Below are 27,394 nucleotides of genomic sequence, written 5' to 3'. Positions count from 1 at the left end.
TCCACTCTCCCCAGCAACAGCTGACATCAGGTACAAAAGATTTATGATTGGAGGAAAACTTGTCTTGTCTCTGCAATCCGAAGTTTCACTCGTGAGGCTAGTTTGCAGTGGTATCGGCAGTTTCGCAACCGCGGTTCTCCTCTCGGCCCCCCGTGTATAAGACGCCCCTCTATTTTTAGGTAAACATTTTTATGAAAAAGTAGCGTCTTATACACGGAAAAATATGTTTCCTTTTACCTTTACCATAGTTGTCAGTACTTTCTAAGTCAATGTAGTCGAGCAAGAGGATCAGCATACCAGATTAAGTGTTTCTTTATGGACAGGTTTCAAGGACTTTAGTGTAGGTGGTAGAACATGCATTAGGTGTTCCAGTGGATGCCCATTTACAGTATACTGTATTGTGTATACTGTAAATCCAGAGCACTGCAAGTGAAGCTGTGTTTGGCATGTCAGTAAGGTGACATAGTGCTGTGACATAGTGATCAATAGTTTAGAAGCCTGCTACAAGTTTAAAGAGTTTTACAGATGGTCAAGGCAAAACAAATACACAAAAACTGCATACAAGGTGTACTTTAATTGCATTTATGTGATGTCCTAAAAGGCACAAAATATGTTATAATGTAAAACACCAGTGTGACAGTCTTGCAGGTGTTTTGGAGTTGACAGATAGAGGCTTGGCACTACATATATCATATTACTACAGTCTAGTCACTTCTCAGCATCCACCTGTACATATTACAATGGCTATGGTACTATAATAGTGCTAAACAGTTATTTTAACTATCGTAAACAATCTTTGTGCATGATTTCTGTCAGTTTGGTGTAGGTTGGAAACCATGTACTTAAGATTTTGTGAAAATGTTGCCTGGTAACAATGAACAGCATGTGAACATCTCTACATTACTGAAAGCGTTGAGGTTTCTCATCATGATATGAAGTGCACTAGAAGGCTGTCCGAAGATGGACAATATCCAGCATTATAATTCCTTTTAAAAATACAACTGCAATCTACTACAAAATGATTTCTTACTACAAAAATACGGATAATAGTAAAAATGATTCTCATATAAACTATACACAAAACAGTAAGGATAGGTTTAAATACAAGACATCTTCCTTCTGTTAAGTTTTACAAAGATGGTGGAGTGTGCACTGAATCACTCTTCCTCTTGGTCTTGTCATGAGAATGGGGAAGTAATCTGGAACCCCAGCAGCAATGCAGTAAAAAGAAAATATATATACTCTGTGCGCTGTTAACATTTTAGAGCCAATGCAGCATCATTAAGAATACTTCAGTCACTGTATGGTTTCTTTGGAGTGTGTTCTTCTGTGCCTTTTTCCTTCATGCTGTACAAAGGATCAACAAGTTTGTTGTGAACGTGCATTAATCCTGTGAATGTGAGAACACAGTCATTAATCAACAGTTACGTGGGAGTTATTGCCAAAAAAAGGAGAATACAGCTGACTGGATTATGTTTTGTATTACAGAGCACCTTATTAATTATTCACAAACCTTTCATTAACTTACTCCATGTTGTTAGCTATAGTCCGCAATGCATAGAAATGAAACATGGTACAAAGCACAGCACAAGTCTGTATGCAAACAGCAATGACAATATGCCGAGTGCTAAAACTTTGAGAACTATAGATTGAGAAAAATCGATCCATCAGCTTTAGGATGCACTCACTATTGACTGGAGTGGTTTGTTGGCAAGACATATCTGTGAAATACAGCGAATGCACCAAGGCCCATTCCTGGTTTTCCTTTTTTTTTTTTTTTTAACTACAAAATAATTTTGAAGAGGACTGTTATTTAAACCTCGTCTCGTAAAGGGTCAGTCCACACAAAGAAGAATATTTTAGGCATAACACGGTGGGCTGAATGAGCTCCTGGCTCCATGGACACTTGGATCCTCAAACAGTGACCTCTCCTTGTCGTAATTCACAACTCAATTCTTATCCACCTGAAAATGTTATCTGTTACCGCCTGTCTTTATGTGTTTCAGCACCTCTTCTTGCATTTTCCATAATACAAAATAAATATTCCTACAGAGGAGCATGGGACCTGCTCATAAGGGCCACAGGGGTGTGCAGACACAGAAAATCAAGTGCAGAATTTGTACAAATACAATGCCGGAGAGAGAGAAGAAATGGTCTGGTGGTTGAACTTTCCAACATCTACCAAAAACTGAAAATCAGATGTGGGTGGACTGCTCCTTTACCAATTTATTTCAGAGAAACAAAGCACATAATGGACCCCAAATACCCCTTTACAAGCTTGCTGACACATGGATAGCAATAAAGTTATATATAAACCCTCTTTAACCCTTTCCCTGCCAAGGACATATGGCATAGAGGAACAAAAGTGTTGCCGGCTGGCCAAGGACGTATGCCGTACGGACCTGGCATTTACAGTTCTGCTATAAGCTCATGGTCGCTTAAGCCGACCCGAACCCAGCCGCAGCAAGCCGATGTACAGCTGATTTCAGTCGGTGTATGGCTGAAATCAGCCGTACAAGCCTGAAGTGAATAGCCAAACAGCGTTCGGTTCACTTCACTTCGGGTCGGTTATTCACACGACTGCCTCCGGCAGCTTTTTGAATAACCCCCTATGTGTCCCCAGTTATTTACAAACACTGGAGTGATCACACGATCATTCCAGTGTTTGTGCTGCACACAGGATCGGTCAATAAGCAATGATATTTATCGATCGTTCGGCCACGCACAGAGCCGCTGTCATCCGGAAACTGACAGGATGACAGCGGCTCCAGGCAGTGATGAGAGGCTCCAGATGCCGGCAATTGTTCCCATTGATTTGATTTTCAATTTCTGCGTTGCTAGCGTTTGTAAAAAACCCCCAAACCATTTATTTTCTGAAAGCACAGACCCGGTAGAATAAAAAGAAAAAAGGAGAAAATTATTGGGCGGAGCTAGCAGTGACAGCTAGCTCCACCCAACTGTTTTCTATTGGCCAGGACTAGCTGTCATTACAATGAGAGCTTGTCGGAGCCGGCGGTGATATCAAAGCCGGCTCCGACAAGCTCTCATGACAGTTCAGCGTTCCCTGGTCACTAGGTAACAAGGAGATGCTGAACTGTCATTATACACTGAGAACCCAGCGGAGCCGCCGTGATATCGTGGCAGCTCCACGGGGTTCTCAGTGTACTGACAGATCAGCGTCCCTGGTTACCTGGTAACCAGGGGGCGCTGATCTGTCTCTGCATGCACGTGGCCAGAGCCAGCCGTGAGAGGATGGCTGGCTCCGCCCAGCTATCGGTAGCAGGCTGTCGGCCGGCCAATGGCTGGCCGTTCGGCCAGCTTCGGCTTTCACCTCGGCTCAGTGAAGCCGAAGCATATGTCTCCGGCTCAACTGGGCCGCTCGGCCACCTTCGGGAGCTGTACGGGCTATAGTGAATAGCCTGTACAGCAGCCCTTCGGTTCTACTGAACTGAAGGGGTCCTGGGGCCGAAGCATCAGCTGAAGCTACGGCTAGATCCTTCGGCAGCTTTGTGAATACCCCCCTTGGTACTATGTGTCCCCAGTTATGAATGAACAGGCTGTGATTTACCTCACTTCCTGAATGGGGAGTAGCACTCACCATAGAGGCTTCTCCCCATTCATAAACTGCTTGATAGTAAATATTTTACTATCAGCAGTGTCTGAATGGAATAGGAAGCCTCTATACTGAGTTCATTGAGTGCTGGAGCTGCAGAAAAAGAAATTGAGGACTCTGTGTCTTCAATTTCTTTTTCCATTTCAAAAGGGAAATGTCAGGGGTCTGTTTAGACCCCAGATATTTCATCGTAGCCCCCCCCCCCCCCCAACAGTAAAACATTTAAAAATAAATGTAATAAATAAAAAAAGTGTAAAAAAAAAAAAAAAAATTAAAAAAAAGCACAACCCCTCCCTCCCCCCACACACATAACATACACGTGCACCATATTGTGGTGTACGCCATGCACATGCGCTGCAGTGCATTATTTTTATTTTGCTCATTTTGTTCTTTAAAAAAAAAACATTTTAACTGCGGCAGCGCATAGCAAAGCTTTGTGACGCATTGCCATGCGTTGTGATACCTTGTGTTGCAATTAAATATACGCCTGTATCATTTTATCACAACACAAACACCAACACAGCGTAAAAACAATTAACATAAGTCGCTTATTTACAGTTTTGCAAATATTTGTTATTAATTAACTCAAGTTTTATCTTTTAGATTTAGTCAGAAAATATTTTTTTTTGTGCACTGATTTTAGTGTGCTTTATCAATTGAATTGTGTATTTTTATCGGTTTAAATATTAATTTGAGAAACATTTGCGCAATTATTGCAGGGCGTACAAATTTAGTAGCACCATCTTTTTATTCTACCAGGCTTGCGCTTTCAGAAAATATATGGTTTGGGGGTCTTTTACAAACGCTAGCAACGCAGCAGTTGAAAATCAAATCGATGGGAAAAATTGCAAAAATGGCGTGGCCAGCTGAGTTGCAAAATGTTCCGGAGGGCTTGGCAGCAAAAGGGTTAATGCACCCACTGTCATCTGCGACCAAGGGTGGTGTGGTGGAACGTGGCTTCATTGTTTTGGGCTCTCTTGTAGCATTTCTGCTTACTGAAAAGTCTACAGGCTGATATCAGATTGGGGGCAGTGCCGGATTTCCCACAAGGCCGAGATCACTTGTACAAAACAAGCGCTGTACATTTAGTTCTACTTGCCCAAAGAAGGGCTAAATGTGGAAAACAACTACCCGCCCAGTGCCCGCAACTGTATGTCCTGGCCATCGGGAGATAGGAATTCCACACCCCTGCTGCCCCTCTACTTCCGGCTTCCCAAGGCCGGGCCGGAAGTGGTCGCTGAGACCACTTGTTGCAAGCCTGCAGGTCTGCCATTCTCCATGGGGGGGGTTTTGCGGGTGGGGGGGCGCATTGAGGAACCTGGCTTTGGGGCAGCAGAGAGTAAATCCGGCCATGATTGGGGGACCACATATTTATAGCCCCCACATGGATACCCTAGTGTGTGCAGGCTGGTATCTTTTGGGGGACAATTTTACCCAAATAACTAACAAACTGAAAAAAAAAATGGGTGGATCATCAAAGTCAATACAAAGATATGGCACATTTTATACCACTGACTGCACAAAAGGACATGCGTGTGTTATTTTGTATCCAGAGTACTCACTTTTGTTGCCAGCGGTTTAGATATTAATGACTGTGTGTTGAGTTATTTTGAGGGGACAGCAAATGTACACTGATATACAAGCTGTACACTCACTACTTTACATTGTAGCAACGTGTAATTTCTTCTGTGTCGTCACATGAAATGATATAATAAAATATTTACACAAATGTGAGGGGTGTACTCACTTCTGTGAGATACTGTAAATGTGTATAAATTTTTTAGACTATTTTGAAACATGCCTCAACATATTCTGTTACTATTGAAATTAAACATATCTAAATTCTTTAAGAGATTTACCTTTAAAATATTTCACAGTCTTCACCCGAAGTTCTAGAGTTGCATCTTCATCACAGACAAACACTGTGCTAGGGTGTTGCTGAAAGGCAGACACTGTCCACATATGGTTGACACCTTCTTCTATGGCTTTGTAAAGGGCAAAAGCTTTATGGGCACCTGTGATAAGGATCATTACCTGCGAACCAGAATAGTTACCTACTTTAAATAGTTCTATAGCAAGCACACTGTTTTCATTAGGTTGTGTATAAGAAATATATATTTTTATTTTTTTAGTAAGAAAATCAAACATTATCAGAATTCTGAAAAGAATATAAAATTCTGCAACGTACTTCAGTAGAAACTAGTTAGTTACACATGTGACACTCTGTCCCTGTGTCATAGTTACTGGAAGCTTCCAGGTGTGCACACTGGGAGGCTTACAGTGTTCTCTTTTATGGCAAGGGATAGAAACTCTGCAAGAGCAGCACAAAGTAGCAGCAGGTGATGTGACAAGCAGGGCTGAATTCATTACAGTTCCTCTAACACACTCCTAAATGACCAGATAACTTATTAAAATGTAAGATTGTCCTAGTTAAACTAAAAAAACAGACAAGCATCTCAGCATGGTTGTTACCTCTTTTGCATCCATCACTGTCCCCACGCCAACTGTCAAAGCCATGGTAGGCACTTTGGAAAGATTTCCATCAAAGAAGCGGGCATTTGCCAGTATAGTGTCCATAGCCAAGGTCTTCACTCTAGTTTTAGAGACCAAACTGGATCCTGGCTCATTAAAAGCTATGTGACCATCAGGTCCGATGCCTGGTAATAGAAATACAAAAAATATATTTCCGTAGCCATAGGAAAAAAAACCAACAACTTATAGATATGAGGAATTGGAATCAGTTTAATGATGCAATGTACTTGAAAAACAATACTGTAAATCTCCACTAGATTACTTGATACCGCAATCTAGCCTTTTCCTTTAGGTTGGGTTATTACTAAAGAAATGGAGACACGATACAGGAAAATGCCTGCTGCGCTCCCCCCCTAAACATTGTATTGCTGGCTATCCAGACCAATGCAATATGCTGCAACTACTAGCACAAGGGTAGCTTTATTACACTAGGGAAAGTCAGTCTAGAATGGTGTGGAGCAAGTTTTTTTTTTAAATTAGCACTTTGGAACACAAAGCCTACTATCTACTTAAGCAGACACAACACCACATATTTAGGAGGATATAACCACAACAGGTCCAGTCCATTAAAATGTGTTAGCAATCTTTACCCTATGGGTGACTGGCAGTCCATAAAACAGACTGATCCCTGCCCAGAATTAGCAGGTTAAAAACTAAAATCAAAATAATTTATGCATAAACTGTAAGGATTAGTTTCAGAGCTCATTCCCAAATTTTATTCTACCCATTTTCCAGTTATAGTTAGTTCACCAAAATTCTAACAAGTTAATCTGATGTGGGCAATATGAGACTACACACAATCTAAGGCAATTCTTCCCTTAAAGGAGAACTATGAGGTGAGTGCTTTTCACTCACCTCATAGTTCTAGCCGACCTGTGACAATGAGAGTGTCACAGGTCTGCTCAGTAGATCGGGAGGTGAGCGAACACATACCGGCTGGATTCCCCTCTCCCCGCTCCGATCTGCCAGCGCTGAATGGCGGAACGGACGGGGGAGGGGGCGGGTACAGCTGGCTCTGCCTCTAGATAGGCAGAGCCAGCTGTCACTCACGCAGCTGGGCGGATCCCATCATCTAAGTCGTGATCCGCTCCGGCGTCTCAGTATACCGCGAGCTACTGAGCTTAGGGTGACGGGAGGACGCTAGTTTGTGTCCTCCCGTTACCCTAAGGAGAACTATGGGGAAAAACACTGACCCCATAGTTCTCCTTTAACTCCTTTTAAAATATTAGAACCAATATGTTGTTGTACAGAATTAGCAATTATATAAACAAACAAGCTTACCAATGCTCCAAAATGGCAACATTTTCTCTAAGACGAAAGTAGCATATTGAGTTCACCTGGTGGTAAAAGAAAGATCATGTCCGCTTTTAGGGCCTATTCACACCAGAAGCCACACTACTCCGCACAGCTGCTGGTGTGCGTGTACCTGGCACAGTCATGCCTGATGAAGGGACCCTGAGTGGCCCCGAAACGTTGCTTTATGGCGAGATGTGTGTACATCAATAAAATGACCACTTGTTGAAGATTTTACTTTGGTGTGCTGGCGATATACTTTACTACCTGGCACAGTGATCACAACACATTACATGCTTTTTTTTCCAAACTGTAATGAAATGTCACAAGTGACATTTCATTAAATCCTATGGGCACAACATGTTGCACTGTGCTGAAAAAGGTACTGCATGCCGTACTTTTTTCAGTGCAAACCACCGCAACGCAGTGGTGTGAACTGAGCCCGTCTGGAACAAGAAAAATTGCCTTGTCCTGTGTTATGCACTGGGAGAAAAAAAAAAAAAGACAGCACAGCCCTAACGCATCAGGGGCCCTATATCCTGCATGGGTCTGTACGGCTAATTTAAGAAGGTTTTCAGGATAGTCAGAGAAAACAGCAGACACCACAAGCTTTAGGCTAAATGCAGAATCTGCTTTAAATGCCCCTTTGCCATCTCAGTACCATGTATAGTTTTCATTACAGATCTGTGGACAACTGTCCCCAAGAGCTATTACCCATGCCAGGTCAGGCAGCTCTTCCATCCTCCCAACTAAGACACCAGGCCAACACATACTTGGCATGCATAGTCTTGTCTTCCATAGACCTTAACTGTAAAGCCATGTAATCAGAAGTCTGCAACTAACTTTTCCAATAGTGTCTATAAAGAAAACGCCATACATGTACTGTATGTCATGGCCTGCAAGCTCAGTGGAGAGGATGGGTGAACTGTCCAACACAGCGTAGACTGCGACTCTTAAAGGAGGTTGCTCACTGAAGTCTTTAATACAAACTACACATTGAATGCAGAGAGTAAAGGGACAGTCTAATATTTTATTGGAAAAAAAAAAAGAAGGTTAAACTTTAAACACAAGAATAAACAGCTTGACACTCATATGTCCGTTTTTTAAATAAGAAAAAAAACTGACCTCCAACAAACAATTCAATCCCACCAGCAGCTTTAATTTTCTCTTCAAATAACACACACTCAGCTTGCAGATCTGGAGCATTTCCATCCAGGATGTGGGCATTCTCTGATGCAATGTCTATGTGCTTGAAGAAATTGTTCCACATAAAAGAATGATAGCTCTCAGGGTGTTCTCTAGGGAGACCTGTGAACAGTTAAAGAATTATGATCAATACAGTGTAGAATATATATATACACATATACATACACACACTGAGTGGCCAGATTACTATGTATTTTAGAGTAGCTTAGGTTTGCTTCTGTGCTCTACAAAGTCTCATTGCTTATATATCTCCATTAACTATTGCATTCCAGATGTCACACAAAATGTAAGACCCCATTCACACCTAGCGACATACCTTTTGCAGCGGATCCGCACGGTCGGGATAGCGCGACTTTCGGGGCGACGTTCCAGCGACGATCCAGCGATGGTAGCGCGACCTTCCCCGTCGGGCTCCATAGAAAAAAAGCAAAATCCGCAGAAAAAAGGGTCCGGTAGAAGCGACTTGCGACCGCGACGAGCGACATGGAGTTAAGACAGCTCCATTGAATAACATTGGCCGGCGACTTCTCGCGATATCGCGCGGCAAAAATGCGCGATATCGCGGCGGAAATCGCGCGACAATTCCCTATATGTGAACGGGGCCTAATAGTAGACAGTTTACAACTCAAGGTAACAATCGGATTAGAAGACACTTGTGGATATGTAGACTTACATCCCCATCATATTTCCCGATGTTTGTGTCAATATGTGTAATGTAAAATCTGCCTTTATTCGAAACAGTACTTCTGATATACTTTTATATCACATCAAAGTAGTTACAGTGTTTTACAGATTGCACTGATCTATCAGACTTGTTCCAGCGCAGCTAAAAGTATAATATTCCTATGTACTGTCAAACATACTTGCATACCCCACTTAACCCATCAAATCTTTTGGACTGCGGTAGGATACAGACCACCTAAAGTTGGCCATTCACCAAATTGTTTTCAGAACATTTGTTTGATTTTATAAAAGGTAAATGAGGGCAAATCGACATTCATTTTTCAGCTGTATGGATGAGAAAAATGTGAAGATTTAGGATGAAACATTTTTCTTGTTTTTTTATTTGAACAAACTAAGTTCCAACTGTGACGGTGATTTCTGTTCAGAGAAAAATCATACATATTGTAATGTGCATGTGCTAGGTATAAAAGAAACCTGTTTAATACATTTGGTACTCCATTCAAGTAGCAAGTCTGGTGGAGATTCTAAGGACTTTGGAACAAAATTAGTTGACTCAATGATGGCAAGATGGAATGCTCTAATGAACGGCTTTTCAGAATTTCAAGTGAAAGTTCAAATAATATCATCACTTGTGTATGGCCAGCTTAAAAAAGTACAGTAAACTCCCCATTATCTGGCATCCACGGGGATTGGTAGATTCCAGATAAATGTAGTTTGTGGTTGCTTGAGACTTACTAGTACTATTAAAAATAGATCTAATGCCTTACTTCATATTAATATTGAAATACAGTGATCGAAAGCAAATTAAGACTGACAATTAGTATTAGTGCTGTAATACAGGTGCTGTAATACTATACAGGTTCTGTTCCGAGAGCGTGTGTCGCAAGCCCAACAAAGTTAGCCTAGGTATCCAACTACATCACGGCTGCTTTTACAATTGCTTCCAAACATCCTGGGCTTGGAATAAAGAAAGTGTACTCTATATAGTACTGTACAGTAAAGTACACAAAAGCACACGCATGTGACAATGTATGCCAGACATGTGAACTAACTTACGTGATTGGACATGCAGACACATGTTCGCATCTATGAAAGTTTGCAATTTAAATGTTTGTATGTAGGGGACTTACTGTATTGGAGATCCCAGCTGACCTAAGGAAAAAGAGCATACAGAGGTGTGTGCTTACTTATGTCTTGGTGTGCCCTGGGGCTGCCAGACAGCAGGACTGGAGATCTACAATATACTGTACTGTATTCCATGAGGCTACAGTATAGTACAGTACTAGAAGTAATCCCTAGGGGGCACATGCACACAGCTCTAGATCACAGGCATGGCTTCCCACAGGATTATACAGTGCTGTATCTGTACAGTTCCAGCGGCAATCACACTCTTCAGCCCCGATCCTCTACCCTCTCTGCCCTCCCATGCTGCCGAGCCCTCTCTCCCTCTCCTACGAGTTCATAGAGGAATGGCAGAACAGTGAGTGCACAGTGGATTTTGTTTGCCGGGTAGATGAGAGTTCCGGTTAATTGAATAATGGTTAACAGAGAGTTTACTCTACATGCAAAAAGAAAAATTTAATCCGAGAGTGTCCCTAGTGGGAACCAAAACAAGGACCCAGTACCACAAGTGCTTAGTGCCAAGCTACTGTGTGTGTTCATACATAGATGCAGAAGCAGCTGTACAGGAGGATTCTGAACCACAAATCTACAGGGCAGTGAAAATCTTGCAAAGCAGATTAGAAATGACTATGCAGGGTGGCGACTGATTATGGATCTGTGTGCTACCAAGTGATATATTTTTCCCTTTAGTTTGCAGAAAGTACTACTGCTGAACACCGTTGACTATTAGCTGTTTTCATACGGTGTCAAGTATGCCCTTAAGTGAGAACAAAACTTTTATGAACCCTTGCAGTCGGGCTACCCCCGCATTGCAAGGGTTAACGGTCTGTTTTTGTCGAGGTGCTAAAAAAAAAAAGTTATACTCACCTGATGCTTCAAGCCGGCTTGCTCTTAGACTGGTCCTTCCAGGCCTTCTTCCTTGGCCACTGAGGGCGCTGTAAAGCTTTCTCGCACAGGGCGCCTTAAGGCCTAAGGCCGGCCCTGCTTCTTCCCCTCTGCTGCAGGAGCCTAAGGTCCCATAAATAATCACGTTGTATACACTGTGTATAGACGTATAGGAGGAGGCCAAGAAACACTCCAATGCTGCAGTGTAGGAGGAGACAGGCTTCGGCGACCGGAGACAGTTCGGGTGAGTAGAAATTTTTTTTTCCGCACCTAGGCAAAAATAGGCAGTTAATCCTTGCAGTGCGGGGATAGCCCCACTGCAAGGGTTAATAACATTTTTGCCTGGAGTGCTTCTTTAAGTACATTTACATGGAGTAATAAGTTGTCCTCCCTGAGCAAAGTGAAAGTGATTTGATCACGTCTACAAAGGTTTAAAAGGGGTTCCCCTTGCACCCTAAACTCAGAAGTACTCAGGAGTGCCTCCAGTGCCAAACGAGATCTAGATCATCTGCATCTACTGGACAAACAGGAGGCATGAAGGGTCTGTGAACACGCCTGATAATTCCAGAAAGACATGCTTTCATATGGGGGGGAATATCAGCCCCCTTGTGACAATACAAAAAGTTGGAACCCACATATGTAATAAAACAATATGCTGCATATATTAGGTATCCCCACACAGTTTACAAGTATTAAAATAACTTTAAAGGGACATCATTTTAGCTTATATGCCCTGCCCCTAGTTTTGGGTGGGGGGAGAAGGATTAGAACACCAGTCAGGTTTCTACTGCTATCCAAAGCTTAAGTAAATGAAGGGAGCTTGTTCTTACAGAACCTTGGATAGCAGTAAAGACCCAACAAGGATTCTAAACATGTCCCACTGTATCCAGAACTTAAAAAAAAAAAAAGTTTTGGCTGGACATACACTTCAACTCTAACCTGTAAAATGGAAAAATAATAAAAGTATTTCAAAATACTTTGCGTTTTTAAAGCTGACCCATAACATGCCACAGAGCAAACAATGATAAATACACCACTGAGATTTGTACTTTAGAACTAATTAGTGTTATTGCTGTGGACTATGTCTTTCTCTGATGTGATATGCTTAGTACTAATACATCTGATATACCTGGCATTACACCTTGGAGCCAGAATTATTTGTTCCAAGATTGGCTTCTTCATATTTCTATTGCAGTGTATACATGAATAACAACAAACTGAAAAGAAAGATTGACCCTTGGATGATTTGTGATATGTGGCCCTGCTGGCACAACCCAGCTTGACAAAAATTTATTTTTTTCAATTGATTTTTGTTACAGGAGCCAGGTGAAAAGTTTTAGGCTGAATAGTGACTGCGGCCAATCAGCTTAAAGGCTATCTATGGTCAAAAAGCAAAACTAAACAAGTATTTCTATATTGAATTTCCATAAGATCTATCCCACTATTAATAGCCATTTTGATGTAAAAGTTTGTAAATGTACTTATTGAAGATACCCATAGGATGTTATTCCTCAATGCACCAACACAATTTCACTCAGCCCTGTAAATATGCAATTCATAGGCCAAACACACATATATAGAATACATACATACATAGACAGACCTTAGGGATCCCGGATCCCCATCTCTTCAACTGTCCCTTACCTCTTCCAGCAGGAGTGTAGTAATTAAGCAGCGAACCTGGCAGGTCATCATGTGACCACCCACCTGGCTTCCTGGTTGGATGGGAAGCCACAGCAACGCACCCTCGCAGCTTCCCAGGCAACAAGGACTCTGGCTGTTATGTGAGGAATGTAAGTGGCATGTGCTGCTGTGCTCTGCATCAATGAGCTGGTCACAGGGAGATCTTTGTGATCTCTCCACTGGCTCAGAGACTAAAAACACAGCACCCGCTGTTGCAGTTTTGGTGTTGCGCTCAGGCACACCCTGTGCACATACCTATGATGCACTTCCTTGTGTCCCAACTCTCACAGCACCTGCCTTCTGAACAATGTAACATTATCGTTGCTTGATGGAAGCAATGCATGATAAGCTATGTAGTCTTGAGAAGTGGAGATTGCATCACATCAAGCAGCAGGGAAAGAGATGCAAAGCACACTGGGAATATAGGAAGCTGTTGAAAGTGATGGGCAGACGGAAGGCGGAAGTAAGCTTTGATTGTATTATCAAAAACAACTCTAGTATATATTCCAATGCTGATGTTATAACAGGAGAATATATGCTGGGACTTTACAACTCTTTTAAATCAAGGACCACCCCAGACTGTGATTCCTTCCTCTCTCAGACTAAATCCTGCTGTGCAGGGAACTACAGCAGGCTGCTACAAATGGACCAACTGAGGTGCTGTTTACAAATACTTTAACCTTTTCACTGTCAAGGACAGGTTCCATAAATCATGTCAGTTAAAGGGTTAAAACAAGCATACAACTGCAACAGCAGTGTGGTTTAAAAATTATTTGCAAGGCTCAGCTCTGTACTGCAGAAGTGATGTGGGCAGCTGTAAATCTTTTCTAGACGTGCTATGCAAGGATTGATTTTTTTTTTTCCAAACTCATTAAAACTGCATACTAATAATCTTCATGTGGCAGTTTTCATCTTGAAAGACACAGCAGTATACCAGTCTGGCTGCTGCTGCTGCATTCTCCATACTACCTTCCAGGATCAGAGACTTGACTGCTAATGGTACGGATACAATTATCTACTCACAGCCAATGTCTGACATCAAAGGGACAACTTACCTACATACTCATCCATGTTAAAGGTTTTCACATATTTAAAGGAAAGATCTCCATTTTTATGGTATTCTAGGAGCTTTTTGTAGCATCCCAGAGGTGTACTTCCTGTAAAAGAATAGAACAAATGATATAAAATGTGCACGTCCCTTGGCTCATCTGCACATTACAAATCCTGTTGTAATGTGGACAGTCAAAATAAAAAAACACATGTAAACGTTTTCCCAAGAAAAAGGGCCTTTTCCTGTAATTATTTGTTCCAAGATCAGCTTCTTTGTATTTTTATTGCAATGAATACATGGATAACATGAGAATGAAAAGAAAGCGTGACCCTTGGATGATATGGGACATGTGGCTCTGCCGGCACCACCCAGCTTGACAAAACCAAAAGCTCCCCACATCTGATTCAATGGCAGAATCCATAAAATGATGGCATCTATGCAGCTGAAGAAATTAGAGCGGACCTATACCCCCTTTCACTAAAATCACCCCAGCATGCAGATATGAAATCATATTACATTCATTAGTTAAATAAACATATTTTGCTTTTACTTACAAGTATTGTTTTTACACCTGCTGGTCCTCTTGGGCATTAGTGGTGTAAGTCTGTGCCCAAGTGTTGTTTCCTTGGAAGGTTACATCAGCAGAGCATTGCTGGGAAATCGCATATGTAATCTCATGGGATCTCAGGGAAGGGCATTTTCCTCCCCTGAGATGATGTGCATGGTCACATGTGCCAGAGTTTCAGGAAGTAAAGTGTTTATAGATTGTGATACTAAACATTTTTAAAGGTGTATTTGTTGTCATATCAAAGATATGGGTAAAATTCCTCTTTAAAGCCATCTGAGAAACTTTGCACTTTGAGCATTTCCCTATAGCTGTAAGAGCCTATGTGAACGCAGGCTGCTGATTGTGACCAAGCTTTCGAATAATGCATTTTAGTCAATAATTCACATGTAAAGGGAGAATGAGCTTCCTTGTTTTCATATCATTCTGGATCCAAATAATACAGGCAACTCATTGGAAATACATGGTAATGTAAAAGGAAATCTGAACCATTAGGGCCTATGAGGACAGCTGTCAAAAGGCAGGAAAAGAAGGGGAAAATGCCAAAGGTTATATCTGTAGGAAAGTTTTATTTGCCTGAATATATTAATGCTAAACTCTGGGGCGAAATAAGAAAACTGCCCTGGTAGCGGGACTCCTACCCTGGTAGCGGGACTCCTACCCTGGTAGCGGGACTCCTACCCTGGTAGCGGGACTCCTCCTGTATTGCAAGGGTTACATTCTTGTTTTTGCTTAAGGTACCAGTAAAAAAACAAACACTTTTACGTACCCTTCTTGCTTCTGCAGGGTCCTTCTTACATACATCCGGTCCCCCAAAGCCTCTTCTCTTTTCTAGCAGTCCTGCATTGTAAGCAAGGACGCAGAGGGCCAACCCACAGCTCGGAGCATTGGAGGTAAAAGAAAAATGCTGGTTGCCGAGGGAGTGAGGGATAAGGCAAGTAGAAGTGTTTTTTTTACTGGAACCCTAGGCAAAAACAAGCATTTAACCTTTGCAGCTCAAGGGAGCCCTACTGCAAGGGTTGTTTTTTCATTCCCATTTCCATTCAATGCTCCAGTGTGAATGCGCCCTAAAAGAAGCAAGTGCACTTCCATTTTAGGATGAATAAAACAGTCACCAGGTGCATTTTTCTTCCTCCCATGGAGCATGTCACTGATTGGATAACAAGTTGGATCCCGCAGCATAGAATAAAAGAACAATACAGATTAAGACTTTTGAAAAAAAAAAATTCTATACTAAAGATTAGCGTTCTTAATTCAATAAGTTTAAACTTAATTCTTAGTTACTATGCGAGAGTAAATGTTATTTCTCAATTAAAATGCAGAGAGACTTCAGGCAATGCGCTTTGGGAAATGTATGCAGATGTATCTCTCCAAAAGGAGAAATTATATTTATGAAAAATAAACATCCTGTGCTTATATTTTTAGATAAATATAATTTCGGAACATCAGGTCTGTTAGTATATTTCCCCACTGCAATTGTTTGCGGAAACAGAACACCATTCTATGTAAGAATCTGTTTTAGCCCCCAGGCCTCAATAACGTGGTGCTGGATGTGCTGTAATTTACTAAGCCATGTGAGGACCAGTAAATGTTTTGGCAACAAGCTTATGATTGAAGTATTTACTAGTTTTTTTTGTAAACACTTGTGTCCAATAAACAATAACAGACCACTATTGTGCGTTGCCTTAACATGCATGCTTCCGTGTGCTAAGCATTTGTGTTTTAGCTTCACACACCAACATGCACTAGGTGCATTGGTGCGCTGCATTACCATTCAAAGTCAATGGAACCCCAATAAACGTACATAGGGACATGCATTTTGCGCAGTGTAATGTGTAGCACTGGCACTGTAAAAAAAAAAATCACTGCATGTACTACTTTTTTCAGCGCACCTAACACAAAGCATGTTAGGGCACATTGAGCTCCGCAAAAATGCATGTCCCTTGGTAAGTGCACTGGGGTGCCATTGACTTTATTGCAGGTATTTGTTTAGCACAATCTATATTTATTCAGCACTTTACATTCACATCAGACAAAGACTAGGAGCTTACAATTAAAGTTGTCATAGCCAGGATTCAAATCAAGGACCCCAAGTGCTGAAAGACATAAATGCTAAACATTGAGCCACTGCGCTGTGCATAACTCTGAATGGTAACCTAGTGATTGTTGCTATAATCCATGCACTCAGTACAGAAACGTGTGCACATTGGTGTAATCCAAAGATGTGTACAGGCCTTAAGAATTGCAGCATGTTATGGAGTCTTCAAGAAGGTGCCACATGTAAAGGCACAATCTGTCTGAGAACCAATCAAAGACCATGCAATATGATTCACTGCCAATAAGGAAGCAGTTCTTAGGAAGAGGGCACTACTGCCGACAGCAATACCCATATGGAATAAGCCTGTCCACCCTACATTGTGAATACAGCTTTTTACTCCACCTAATGTTATGTTTAATGTGAATTGTTACACATCTGTTAGAACCCTGTGACCTGGTTGTACCACACCGGATTAATGCAGGTTACCACAAGGACACCTAGAAAATAACTATGTGTCACAAATTTTCTATGCGTCACATTCACACAACAACGTGGGTGTGATCGGCTGGGTGCTGAGATAAAATGAAACATGCTGCATTTTATTGCAGCACACTGCATGCCACCAGGGATTTGGATGAAATGTACACATTGTACACTCCCCATAAAAGGTAAAAAAAAAAAAAAAGGTAAACTATGACAGCTCCGGCAATGTGCGATACAATGCACAAACGGAGCTGTCACAATGCACTAGCCCATCCTCTGAAACGCAACATATTAGCAGATGTGCTAGTGTGAAGGCGCCCTAAAAGAAAAGGAGAGTAGAGCTCATATATTCTAAGTGATAAATATGTGGTGAGAAAGCAACATACCTGTAGGAAGACCCAACGTAAAGTATTTGTCAGCATTTGGATTAAAATGAACAATGCGATTCCGAATGTACTTTGCCGCCCACTCACTGGCCTGGTCATAATCATCCAGGATGATGAGTTTCATTTTATCTGCAGATATATGAAGAATAAAGACTGAGCACATCAAAGTAGTATACACGGGGTCCAAACACGGGTCCGATTCCACCAAACACAAGGTGGAAAAGCCTCCGTTTCTCATAGCACCCAGATTCCCATTTTTTTCCCTGCATGCAGTTTAATTGGGTCCATATGTGGGGAACTGCACTGATCTGTACATAAAATGGTTTGTCAGCAGCATTTCACCAGTACAGTGCGCACCCAATGTGTTAAAAAAACAAATCCACATACCTGGGGATCAGAATGGTAGTTGGCCAATAATGCTCAAACTTCCTCTCTTCAGCTCTGCTACTGTTGGCTCTGCCATCAAAGCCGAAGAGATCACTCTGCCGCTGCTTTGCTACACTGCGGCTGCCTAGACTCGAGAACGCACTGGGCCCCGTACTCTGTATTGCACTGGACATTGGAACGCACTGGACCTTGGACTCTACGATGCACTCGACCCTGGACTCTGCAACACACTGGACACTATAATCCTGGCTCTGAGAGACCACCCCAACCACCCCAGTGTTCCCCCCTTCCCATGTTATGCACTTGCTACCGTCTCCCCACTCTGTCCTCTGTGTCCCGCAGCCTGCTCAGGCCGGAACTGGAAAGAAGCCCCGCCTCCTGCAGAGGCTGCACTGTACGGGAGGCGGAAGGACAAGCAGCAGCAGCTGTGATGAAGAACACACCGCTGCCTAGATCTCCGACAGGTTGTCAGTGATCTGGACAGCGGCGTGTACCTTGCTACAGCCGCCACTGAGCCAGTGACAGTCCCAGAGTCTCTGTGCTGCTGATGTATGCTATCCCCCCGCAGCACCAGCCTGGCCTGCACAGCATTAGAGGGACCCCTTCGTTCCTGTTCCTGGCTGGGCCCCCCAATGCCCCGGGCCCCACAACGGCCTCCTGGGTTGCTATGGCAGTAGTTCAGCCACTGGGACAACCATGAACCAGCTGATATTAAAAAGAGATTTTCAAATTTGATTACTTGGCCGATTATTTTTTCCATTAATCAGATTTAAAAAATACCATCTTTTATTTAAAATAGAATACACAAATTGAGTGTTACAAACAAAAGTTTACTTCAGAATAAAACTGCATGCACATTTTTTGCACTCAAACCACACTGGAACGCATAGTATTGCAGTACCGCACGTTCCGGTACAGGTGATTACACTGTGGGCGGGAGGGGCGTCCTGGAGCAGAATTTTTCAGGCTGAAACAAAAAGTTAAGATTGCCACCTTATATATATTTATTATAAAAGCTCGGTTATCAGTTTAAAGTTAGCCATGAATATTGGCCCAAGAATTATTGCTTTCACTCCGGCGCACGTGGCAATACCCGACATGTGTAGAGCAAGCGTCGTTTTTCTATGTAGGTGCACCTGACTTGTGTTTCCGTTAGTATGTGCGTGTTCGTGGGGTTGGGGAACGAGGAGCATCGGAGGCACAGCGGTGGGGTAAGAAACGGGGGTGCAGCGGGGGCACAATCAACTAATCGATAACAAGAATGTTTGACAACGATTCTCATTATCGATTAGCATCGATTTTATCAATTAGTTGTTGTAGCCCTAATACCCTATAAATAAGGACACATAAAATAATTATATTATGAATTACTTTCTGTTAGCTACACTAATTATGTACACATTATTATTGCTAAAACTGTGAAAAAATTGCTTTTTTTCCCCCCATTAGTTTGCATTTTTGTTATAAAAAAATGTAATAAGAATTTATATAGGCATATGTGACATCAGATTAAAGCCCATTTTGTCCTTTTAAAAAAACGATAACTAATGTGTAGGTGCAATGAATGAGGAAGATGGAAATTATGGTTAAACTAACACATAGCAAAAATGGTGAAATTGCTCCGGTCCACAGGAACTAAAAAACTTTCGGGAACCTGTGTCACTAAAGGGTTCATCCAATTTTTGGTATATATCCTACATTCAGACATATCATGCCAGCAAGGTGCATCCATAGACATGTCCTTTCCTAGGTGACAACAGTTCAACTGCAAGTGGTGACACTGCAATAAACCTGTCATGTGTAGCTACCGCTGAACTGTGTGTACATCCACAGGAAGTTCAAAGAGGATGAACACAGTGCAGTGAGAGGAAATATGAATTAAGTGGAAAACTGCATTTCAGAATTTTTTCTTTTTCACAAACCTAAGTATTCTTTGGTGAGAGTTTTGTCCTACTTTAACTGCCGCCAGCCGCTGTCAGAATACAAAGGAAACGGGGGTCCCGTGCCCTGGGTTTGTGTCAGCCTATAGCCCTGAACAGCCCGTCCTTCCCCCCCGTTTCCTCCCCTTCCTTCTCTGTACCTTTCTTCTACCTTGCTGGCGTTTCCAACTTTCTCTTTCCTGGGTCCTTTGTGGACCTCTTACCTGTTTGATCTGCTATACTATTGTAAACTATACTAGGTTTACTTCTACTTCCGTACTTAAACCTCAGTATATGCCTTTCAGCCTGACTTTCTATTTTTCATGGTTCTTTAGATTATTTTTTAATTATTTTTTTTTAATTTGCAAACAGTGACTACGTTTAGATATAGAACCTTAATCTAAGCATGGAAAGTATGTAGTTTACACTGGGAATATGACTGCACGATGTTACTGTTTTATAATACCAATTGTCCAGTGGCTTATGACTGGTGGGCCACTGTGCCCTGGAGTATATCGACTCATTTGATGTTTAGTTATCCTTTTTGTACTGCTCACTCTTTTTCGCTGGAATGTAGGATGCTGTGCAGTCCCTTATGTTATATATTTGTATCAATCTGATATTTTGCTCAATAAACGAAGATTTAAAAAAAAAAAAAAATACAAAAAGGAAACATTGCTGTTAAGCAATGAAGGAGAAATCTGTTCTATTTTGTTCATCCTAACCGCGGGTTGGACAAAAAAAAATGTAAACGTTTATACCCAGCTTAAGTCTATTAGGGCAGTCAGAGTCTCCTGTTACTGAAACTGAGAAAGAAGCATGCAAAGGTTTGCTATACAGCTGTATCTAAAAAAGACATATTTAAAAAAATTGTTAGCTATGCTGTGTTAATAGGAAGACATAACAAAAATATAGAATGGGGTTTGTGCATGCAGGCTGCAGGCTCTGGAGCAGAGAAAATCTGGGAGCAGTTGCCCATGGCAACCAATAAGCTTCTCTATTTCATTTTCAAATAGGGCTGCAACAACTTATCAATTATAATCGATAATGAGAATAATTGATGAAAGAGAGATTTTTTTTTATACAACCAATCAACTCATTGAAAAAATAACTGGGCAACTAATCAATTATGAAAATAATCATTAGCTGCAGCCCTATTTTCAAAACTTAACAGAACAAATTGAAGAGAGAAGCTGATAGGTTGCCATGGGCTCCAAATTCTGTTCTCTCCAGTATTTATGGATTTCCCCCATAGTTGTTGCGATAGACTGTTTTTGTAGTTTGCAGTGTGGAATATTCCTGACAACTCCACTTATCTGCAATCTTGCCAGATACCATATCAATTCCACTGAAGACTTTGATTGCTCCTATATATGACCACTTCTAAATGGCCATGCTGCACACCAATGAATGCTGATAGTAACTTTAAGTAAATGAAAAGCAACATTTGAACAGAAAGAGAAAGTGGTCCCTGACAACAAAGTCCAGCCATGGAACACACAGGAGTCATCCTGTGACTGCTCCTACCTCCTCCTAGGGAGCTTGTACAGGTCATCACACAGTGTACTCAGCCCCCATAGTCTCTTATACAGAGATCACAGCTCTCTGCATGCAGCACTCACCTGTACACTCGCTATAGAAGTGCTGCTCTTGCTTTGCAGTAGATCAGGATGTGTGGGCTCACAGGGAGTCATATGACTTCAGGTCACCTGATCAGGAAACTGGGCTGGCAGCTGAGTCAGCAGGACTGCGGCTGCTCTGTGCTGAGCACTCACACTGAATTCACAAACAGGAACACATATCTATGACTAGTGGAGTAAATATTGAGTCTGAAACTGACAGAACTTGTGCAACTAGTCAAAAATAAAATGAAAACATCTTTTAGTAAAATAAAATATTTGCATAATTGTTTTTTCAGGAGACATTCATCAAATGGAAATGATCAAAACTGTAGCACACACAGTCTGGAACCCCTGGCAACCGATCAGCTTCTCTCGTTCATTTTCAAAGTTTAACTAAAGTTTTCACCCGTACAGTCCGGTTTTGGAGTCTTGAGTCCGGGTGTCCAGCCAGAGGACACCTGGACAAAAGAGACTCAGTGCCGACACCAGCACTTTAACTTTTCTGACAGATGCGGATACTGATGTCCCCAGCAAGCGCGATCTCTGCCTGAAACAGGATCTTCCGCTGAGCTGTGGGCGCCTGTAAACAGGCTGCCTGCCTTTGGGCCCCTGGTGAGACACTATAGCTCAGACAGCCCACCTGAGACTGCGCACAGTCCACTTGAGAGCCACACAGCCCACCTGAGAGTCGCACAGCTCACCTGAGAGCCGCATAGCCCATCTGAGTGCGCACAGTCCAACTAAGAGTCGCAGAGCCCACTTGAGAGTCGCAGAGCCCACCTGAGAGTCGCACAGCCCATCTTAGAGCCCACACTTCCATCTGGGAACCCCGCACAGGCCACCTGGAGACATTAGGGTGCCAACCCAGAACATCACAGAGTATGTAGCTTCATATTTTTGTATTGCTGTAGTCCTCCATAGACAGTCTCCTTACTCCCTCCTCTGGCTGTCTCTTGCTCTTTCTCCTGGCTGCCTCTCCTCACTCTCTAATCTATATTCTCCAAGAAAAAATTGTTACGCATGGCGCTAGAGTGTTCGGGTTCCACTTGAAGAAAAGGTAGCAACCCCAAGCTTAACTGAACAAACTGAAAATAGAAGCTGAACAGTTATAATGGGTAACTGCTCCAGATTCTGTCTGCTTCAGTTTTGATAAATTCTCCCCCACAGAATCCTAATAGCAAAAAATATATGGTAAAATGTAGAATATCAAAAAAACATGTGTTTTCCTATTAGAAACACATTAATTTAAATTAAGCATTAATAAAAGCCAAACTGAACATATTCATCTTTCAAAAGTTCAATATTCCCTTTGTTATTACTGTATTGAAGTGACACTAAACTCCGCAGTTAAATCTTTAAAATACATTTGAGTACCTTAACTATTAACAAAAATGTATCTTATTTGTGTATCACTCGGCTGTAGATCCTCAAATCTTCTGTGAATTGGTGCTGACACTCTCCTTCCTTCTGGGGGGTGGCTACTTTTGTTCCCCATGGACCCTGTGTGTTGTAAAGTAGTCACCACTCCAAGCTCACTCATGTGATGAACTATAACTTCCATACAAATGAGTAAACTAGATTATAGTCTATCGCAGGAGTGAGCTTGGAGTGACAACTACTTTACAACACACTTAGGGACCATGGGGAAGAAAAGTAGCCACCCTCCAGATGGAAGGACAGTGTCAGCACCAATTCAGAGATGATTTGAGGATCTACAGCCGAGTGATACACAAATAAGATACATTTTTGTTCATAGTTAAGATACTTGAATGTATTTTTACGGTTTAAGTCCTGAGTTTAGTGTCACTTTAAGTCTCCATTCATACATAGGCATTTTTATACGCACATATGTGCGCAAAACATGACAAGCAATGCCTTCCTATGGGGCGTGTTCACACCTGCACATTAGTACGTGTGTGTAAAAATGCGTAACACGGGAAAAAGTACATACACAATTCTTTGGCAGATTTCAGCATGTTCTGTCCCTAACAGACTGTAGTGTACCTGCAGAGGTGCATAAAACCACACGTCTATTAAAAATTGAGCGTTTGCACATTTTTTCACTTCATTTTTCCACACAAAATGCGCAGAAATTCCAAACGCCTTAGTGTGAATGGAGGCGAAGCCAGTAAGGCCCATTCACACATTTTTATTCAGCAAGTAAACAACACCAGTCACCGCTAGGGCACATAGAATACTTTTTTTCTTCTATGTGTCCCATTCACACCACAATGCACGTGTGATCTGCAGTGTGGAATGAGAAAAATGCAGAAATACTGTTGAAAATACATCACAAGTAGAAATGTTATTCTTTTCTTTGTGGCTGGTTCACATGTATGCATTGTAGCTAAGTGTGAAATGAAAATGAAAATATATGGACTCATTCACACCTACACATGTGCATTACCACGCACGCTGCATGCATACATAACAGTGTCCCAGTTCAGGTTGGTGTATAACCTTGTGTAGCTGCGTCCTCACATAGGGAGGTACAGTTGGCTGCATGCAACTAGACACAGCAGTTCTCCCTCCCGGAAGCAGGTCTATGCACGGGTGTGCGTGCCATAAAGATGTGCACACCCATGTGAATGGACCTTAAAGTGACATTAAAGTACATTTTTCCCCCTCCCCCCAATGTTAATGTCAGCACTTACCTTAAATGATGTCTCTTAATCCGATCTTCTTCTTTCTTGACGTTTTCAGCCTTCTCTCCAGCGCTGCGGCGGGTGTCTGATCCAGCGCTGACTCCTCTGTGCTTGCTGGTACTTCCTGTCCCATGGTGTCTCCATGCGGGTGCACGCGTCCATAGACTTACCTTGTGTCTCTCCTCATCTAGGCATCCTCTATATGGCTACTGTACTCAGATGAGCAACTCTTACAGGGCTATCCACAAAAGAGTGAAGAGTTTGGAGAAGGCAGGAGAAGTGAACAATCTAGGACAAAGTAGCTGTTTTGGGAAAAATCTCCAATTCAGCTCACTTTCCAGTTCAGCTATGTTGTCCTAGATTGCTCACTTCTCCTGCCTTCTCCAAACTCTTCATTCTTTTGTGAATAACCCTGATAGTGATTTAACTTCACAGGGAAGTCACTGAGCATAACAGCTGTATCAAGTCCTGAAAAACGCGATAATACACTGTAGTAGCTGTGGCTACTACAGTGCATTACAGGACTCTTGTGGTCCTGCCAGAGATCACATATTAGGAGTCTCCTCTTTTTCTCTTAATCAATTATGTACACTTGCAGCAACTCTTAATTCCATCCCACTGTTATATTGATTTCTTTTTTTTTAAATCTAACTATCTATTGAAGGGAATTTATCAAATTTGGGGCAGATAAAATCTGGAGCAGCTGTGCATGGCAACCAATCAGCATCCACCTTTCATTTTAAAACCTTAACTAAACAAACTGAACAGAGAAGCTGATTGGTTGCCATATGTAACTGCTACAGATTCTTCTGCTCCAGTTTTGATAAATTAACCCCATTGCAATTGTCTGTTTATGGCCCATAAAAGCCTGGGCACATACAGACCACTCTTAGTCATGTAACTTCATGTGTGCTGATTTGTTAGGAATTCAAAGCGATTTTTACAAAGGCTTTTGTTTCCCCAGAAAATATGCCAAAGGGTCATGTATCCTATTTCCTTGTGTAGGAAATACATTTGTATCAGTGTGTTTATCTGCCTGTCTGAAGTTTCCTGGTTGTAAGGCCATACTGGATCTCCTGTCAAATAGTAACAGTGTCAACAAGAAAAAACTACATTCATGGAAGTGGTACAAAGTTATAGCTGCATGTGAATTAGCAAGGAAACATGATGAGTTGGATTTATCAACACTGGAATAGACAAAATCTGGAGCATGGCAACCAATCAACTTCTTTCTTTCATGTTCAAATCTTATGGTTAGTTCACACCATAAGCACTGCGTTCCGGTCCGATTCTGGCCGGGAACGCACTGCTTCGCATTGCGGCCGGCTCACTTTTTTTGTGCCTGCAGTGCGGTCCGGTTCGATCAAAATGCTGCAAGCACTATTTCGATCGCACCGCACTGCAGGCACAATGTGCCTTGCAATCCCGTGGGGGTGATCGCATTGCGGCCGGAGGGCGTGGCTACGGTGCCATTCATCTCAATGGCTCACCACGCCCCCTCCAGCCCAGCAAAAAAGTGAGCTGGCCGCAATGCAATGCAGTGCGTTCCGGCCAGAATCAGAACGGAACGCACTGCTTATGGTGTGAACTAACCCTCAACTTAACAAACTGAAGAAAGAAGCTGATTGCTTGCCCTGGGCAACTATTCCAAATTTTGTCTGCTCCAGTTGTGATTAACCTCAATGTATATTATATCACCAGAAAGATCGGTCCTATCTGAGGGAAAAGTTTAGCTAGTTATAGATCTTAGAGACTCCAGAAATATCTATGTATGTTTTTTACCACATCTTCCCGGGTTTCTTTAAGATGCTCTGATTTTCCCCCACAATCCAAAAGCATAACAGTATAAAAGTTTCAGTTATTCAGTTATTTGCTTCCAGACAAACTGGTCCTACTGTGTGCAGGTGGTAAGCTCCTTTAGGGCCTATTCACATGACATCCATATTCTGTGCTGACCTGATCCATACGCTCCTGCACTAAATATGCATCCCAATGTATCCCTATGTGTTTTATGGGTTACAGTTCTCAAGTGCGCAGTCCGTTCCGTTCCTGACTGAAAAAATACTGCATGCCACATTTTGTCCGGTCAGGAAAAGCACCAACGCGTCAAAAACGCAACGTAAACGGAAGGCAATGCAGCTAAGCAAAAAAAATAAAAAATGTATTTAAAAAAAATGCATTGATACAGCATGTGTGTAGCGTGTTGAGCTGCGAACAGGAGAAACTAATCAAAAGCCGACTAATCGATGATGGAAAACGTTTACAACATTTCCTGTCATCGATATTAATCGACTTAGGCGACTAGTTGTTGCAGCCCCAGTCACATCAGTCTCTGTACAGAGGAGCTTACACTCTAATGTCCCACCACAGACTAATGTCCCCATTACACTCTAATGTCCCCCTAGGCGATAGACGCAGGTCCTTGCCGCCACCTCGTCCCTCACGGGACAGGCCCTTAGGGAAAGGGATTATCTATGCTCTTATTATCTCCCTGAAGAACTACATAATTTATTTGGGTTATTTATTTACATTACATTCCCATCATCTTCTACACACCAGATTAAATTTCAAGTCAGAGGACCATGGGCAGTGTCTGTGATTCCTGCTAAAAATGTGATAGGACACAGGAGAAGCCATTCAATCTAACTGAAGCCCAACAGCTTCATATTCCTGTAAATACACAGTTATTGGGAAGGGAAGATTTATCTTTTCAATCATTTATTCAACAAGAATATCAATAGATGTAATGATGTATTATGAGGAAGTGGAAGGGAAAAGTAAGAGGCTTGGTCTCAGAGGCTAGTGTTGCCTCCTTTAGCAGAAATGACTTTAGCATAACTGCCAACAAGTCTCTGAGTGTAACTCTGTGGCATCCAAAATTCCTTCAGTTGCAAGATGCATGAGGCTTTCCTCCCATGAACTGCCTTTTTCAAATCCCCTCACAACATTTTAACGAGATTTAAATCAAGGCTTTGACTAGATCAGCCCATAACCCTCCATTTCCTTGGTGGATTTTCTACGGTGCCTCAGATCATTAACATGTTGCAAGATCTGTTTGCAGTACAGCTTTTGGACAGATGGCCTGCCATATGCACAAAGGCAAACTGTATTTGCTCTAATATACTTTTTAGAAAGCGAAGGCTTTTTTCTGGCACAATGCAGGTTACATTAGGTGCAGTCTCTTTCAGACTCCAGATGCATGCACTTTGACACCAACTGTTACCTGCAGATCCCTTGTTGAATTTTTGGTATTCTTGGAGACTTACTTTAATATCAAACG

General features: G+C 42.1%; 1 protein-coding gene across 3 annotated transcripts; it reads right to left on the bottom strand.

Moving 5' to 3' along the window:
• Positions 1-1,215: 1,215 nt before the first annotated feature.
• On the bottom strand, positions 1,216-24,134 carry GNPDA1 (glucosamine-6-phosphate deaminase 1). 3 transcript variants are annotated; one of them, XM_018565620.1, is made up of 7 exons: positions 24,124-24,134; positions 17,542-17,670; positions 14,074-14,175; positions 8,564-8,746; positions 6,086-6,270; positions 5,473-5,647; positions 1,216-1,390 (listed from the first exon to the last, which is right to left on the bottom strand). In XM_018565620.1, exons 2-7 carry the CDS (start codon positions 17,663-17,665, stop codon positions 1,293-1,295), a joined length of 867 nt encoding a protein of 288 aa, XP_018421122.1. In that variant the 5' UTR covers positions 17,666-17,670; positions 24,124-24,134; the 3' UTR covers positions 1,216-1,292. The 3 variants fall into 3 exon arrangements, with proteins under 3 accessions (XP_018421122.1, XP_018421120.1, XP_018421121.1); XM_018565618.1 differs by lacking the exon at positions 24,124-24,134 and adding an exon at positions 21,470-21,552; XM_018565619.1 differs by lacking the exon at positions 24,124-24,134 and adding an exon at positions 21,479-21,504 and having other exon boundaries at positions 17,542-17,677.
• Positions 24,135-27,394: the final 3,260 nt, after the last annotated feature.

Source organism: Nanorana parkeri, unplaced genomic scaffold (assembly GCF_000935625.1).
Source record: "Nanorana parkeri isolate BGI_ZX_2015 unplaced genomic scaffold, ASM93562v1 scaffold867, whole genome shotgun sequence".
NCBI classification, from domain to species: domain Eukaryota; kingdom Metazoa; phylum Chordata; class Amphibia; order Anura; family Dicroglossidae; genus Nanorana; species Nanorana parkeri.
This window is presented reverse-complemented; position numbering and strand designations above follow the sequence as displayed.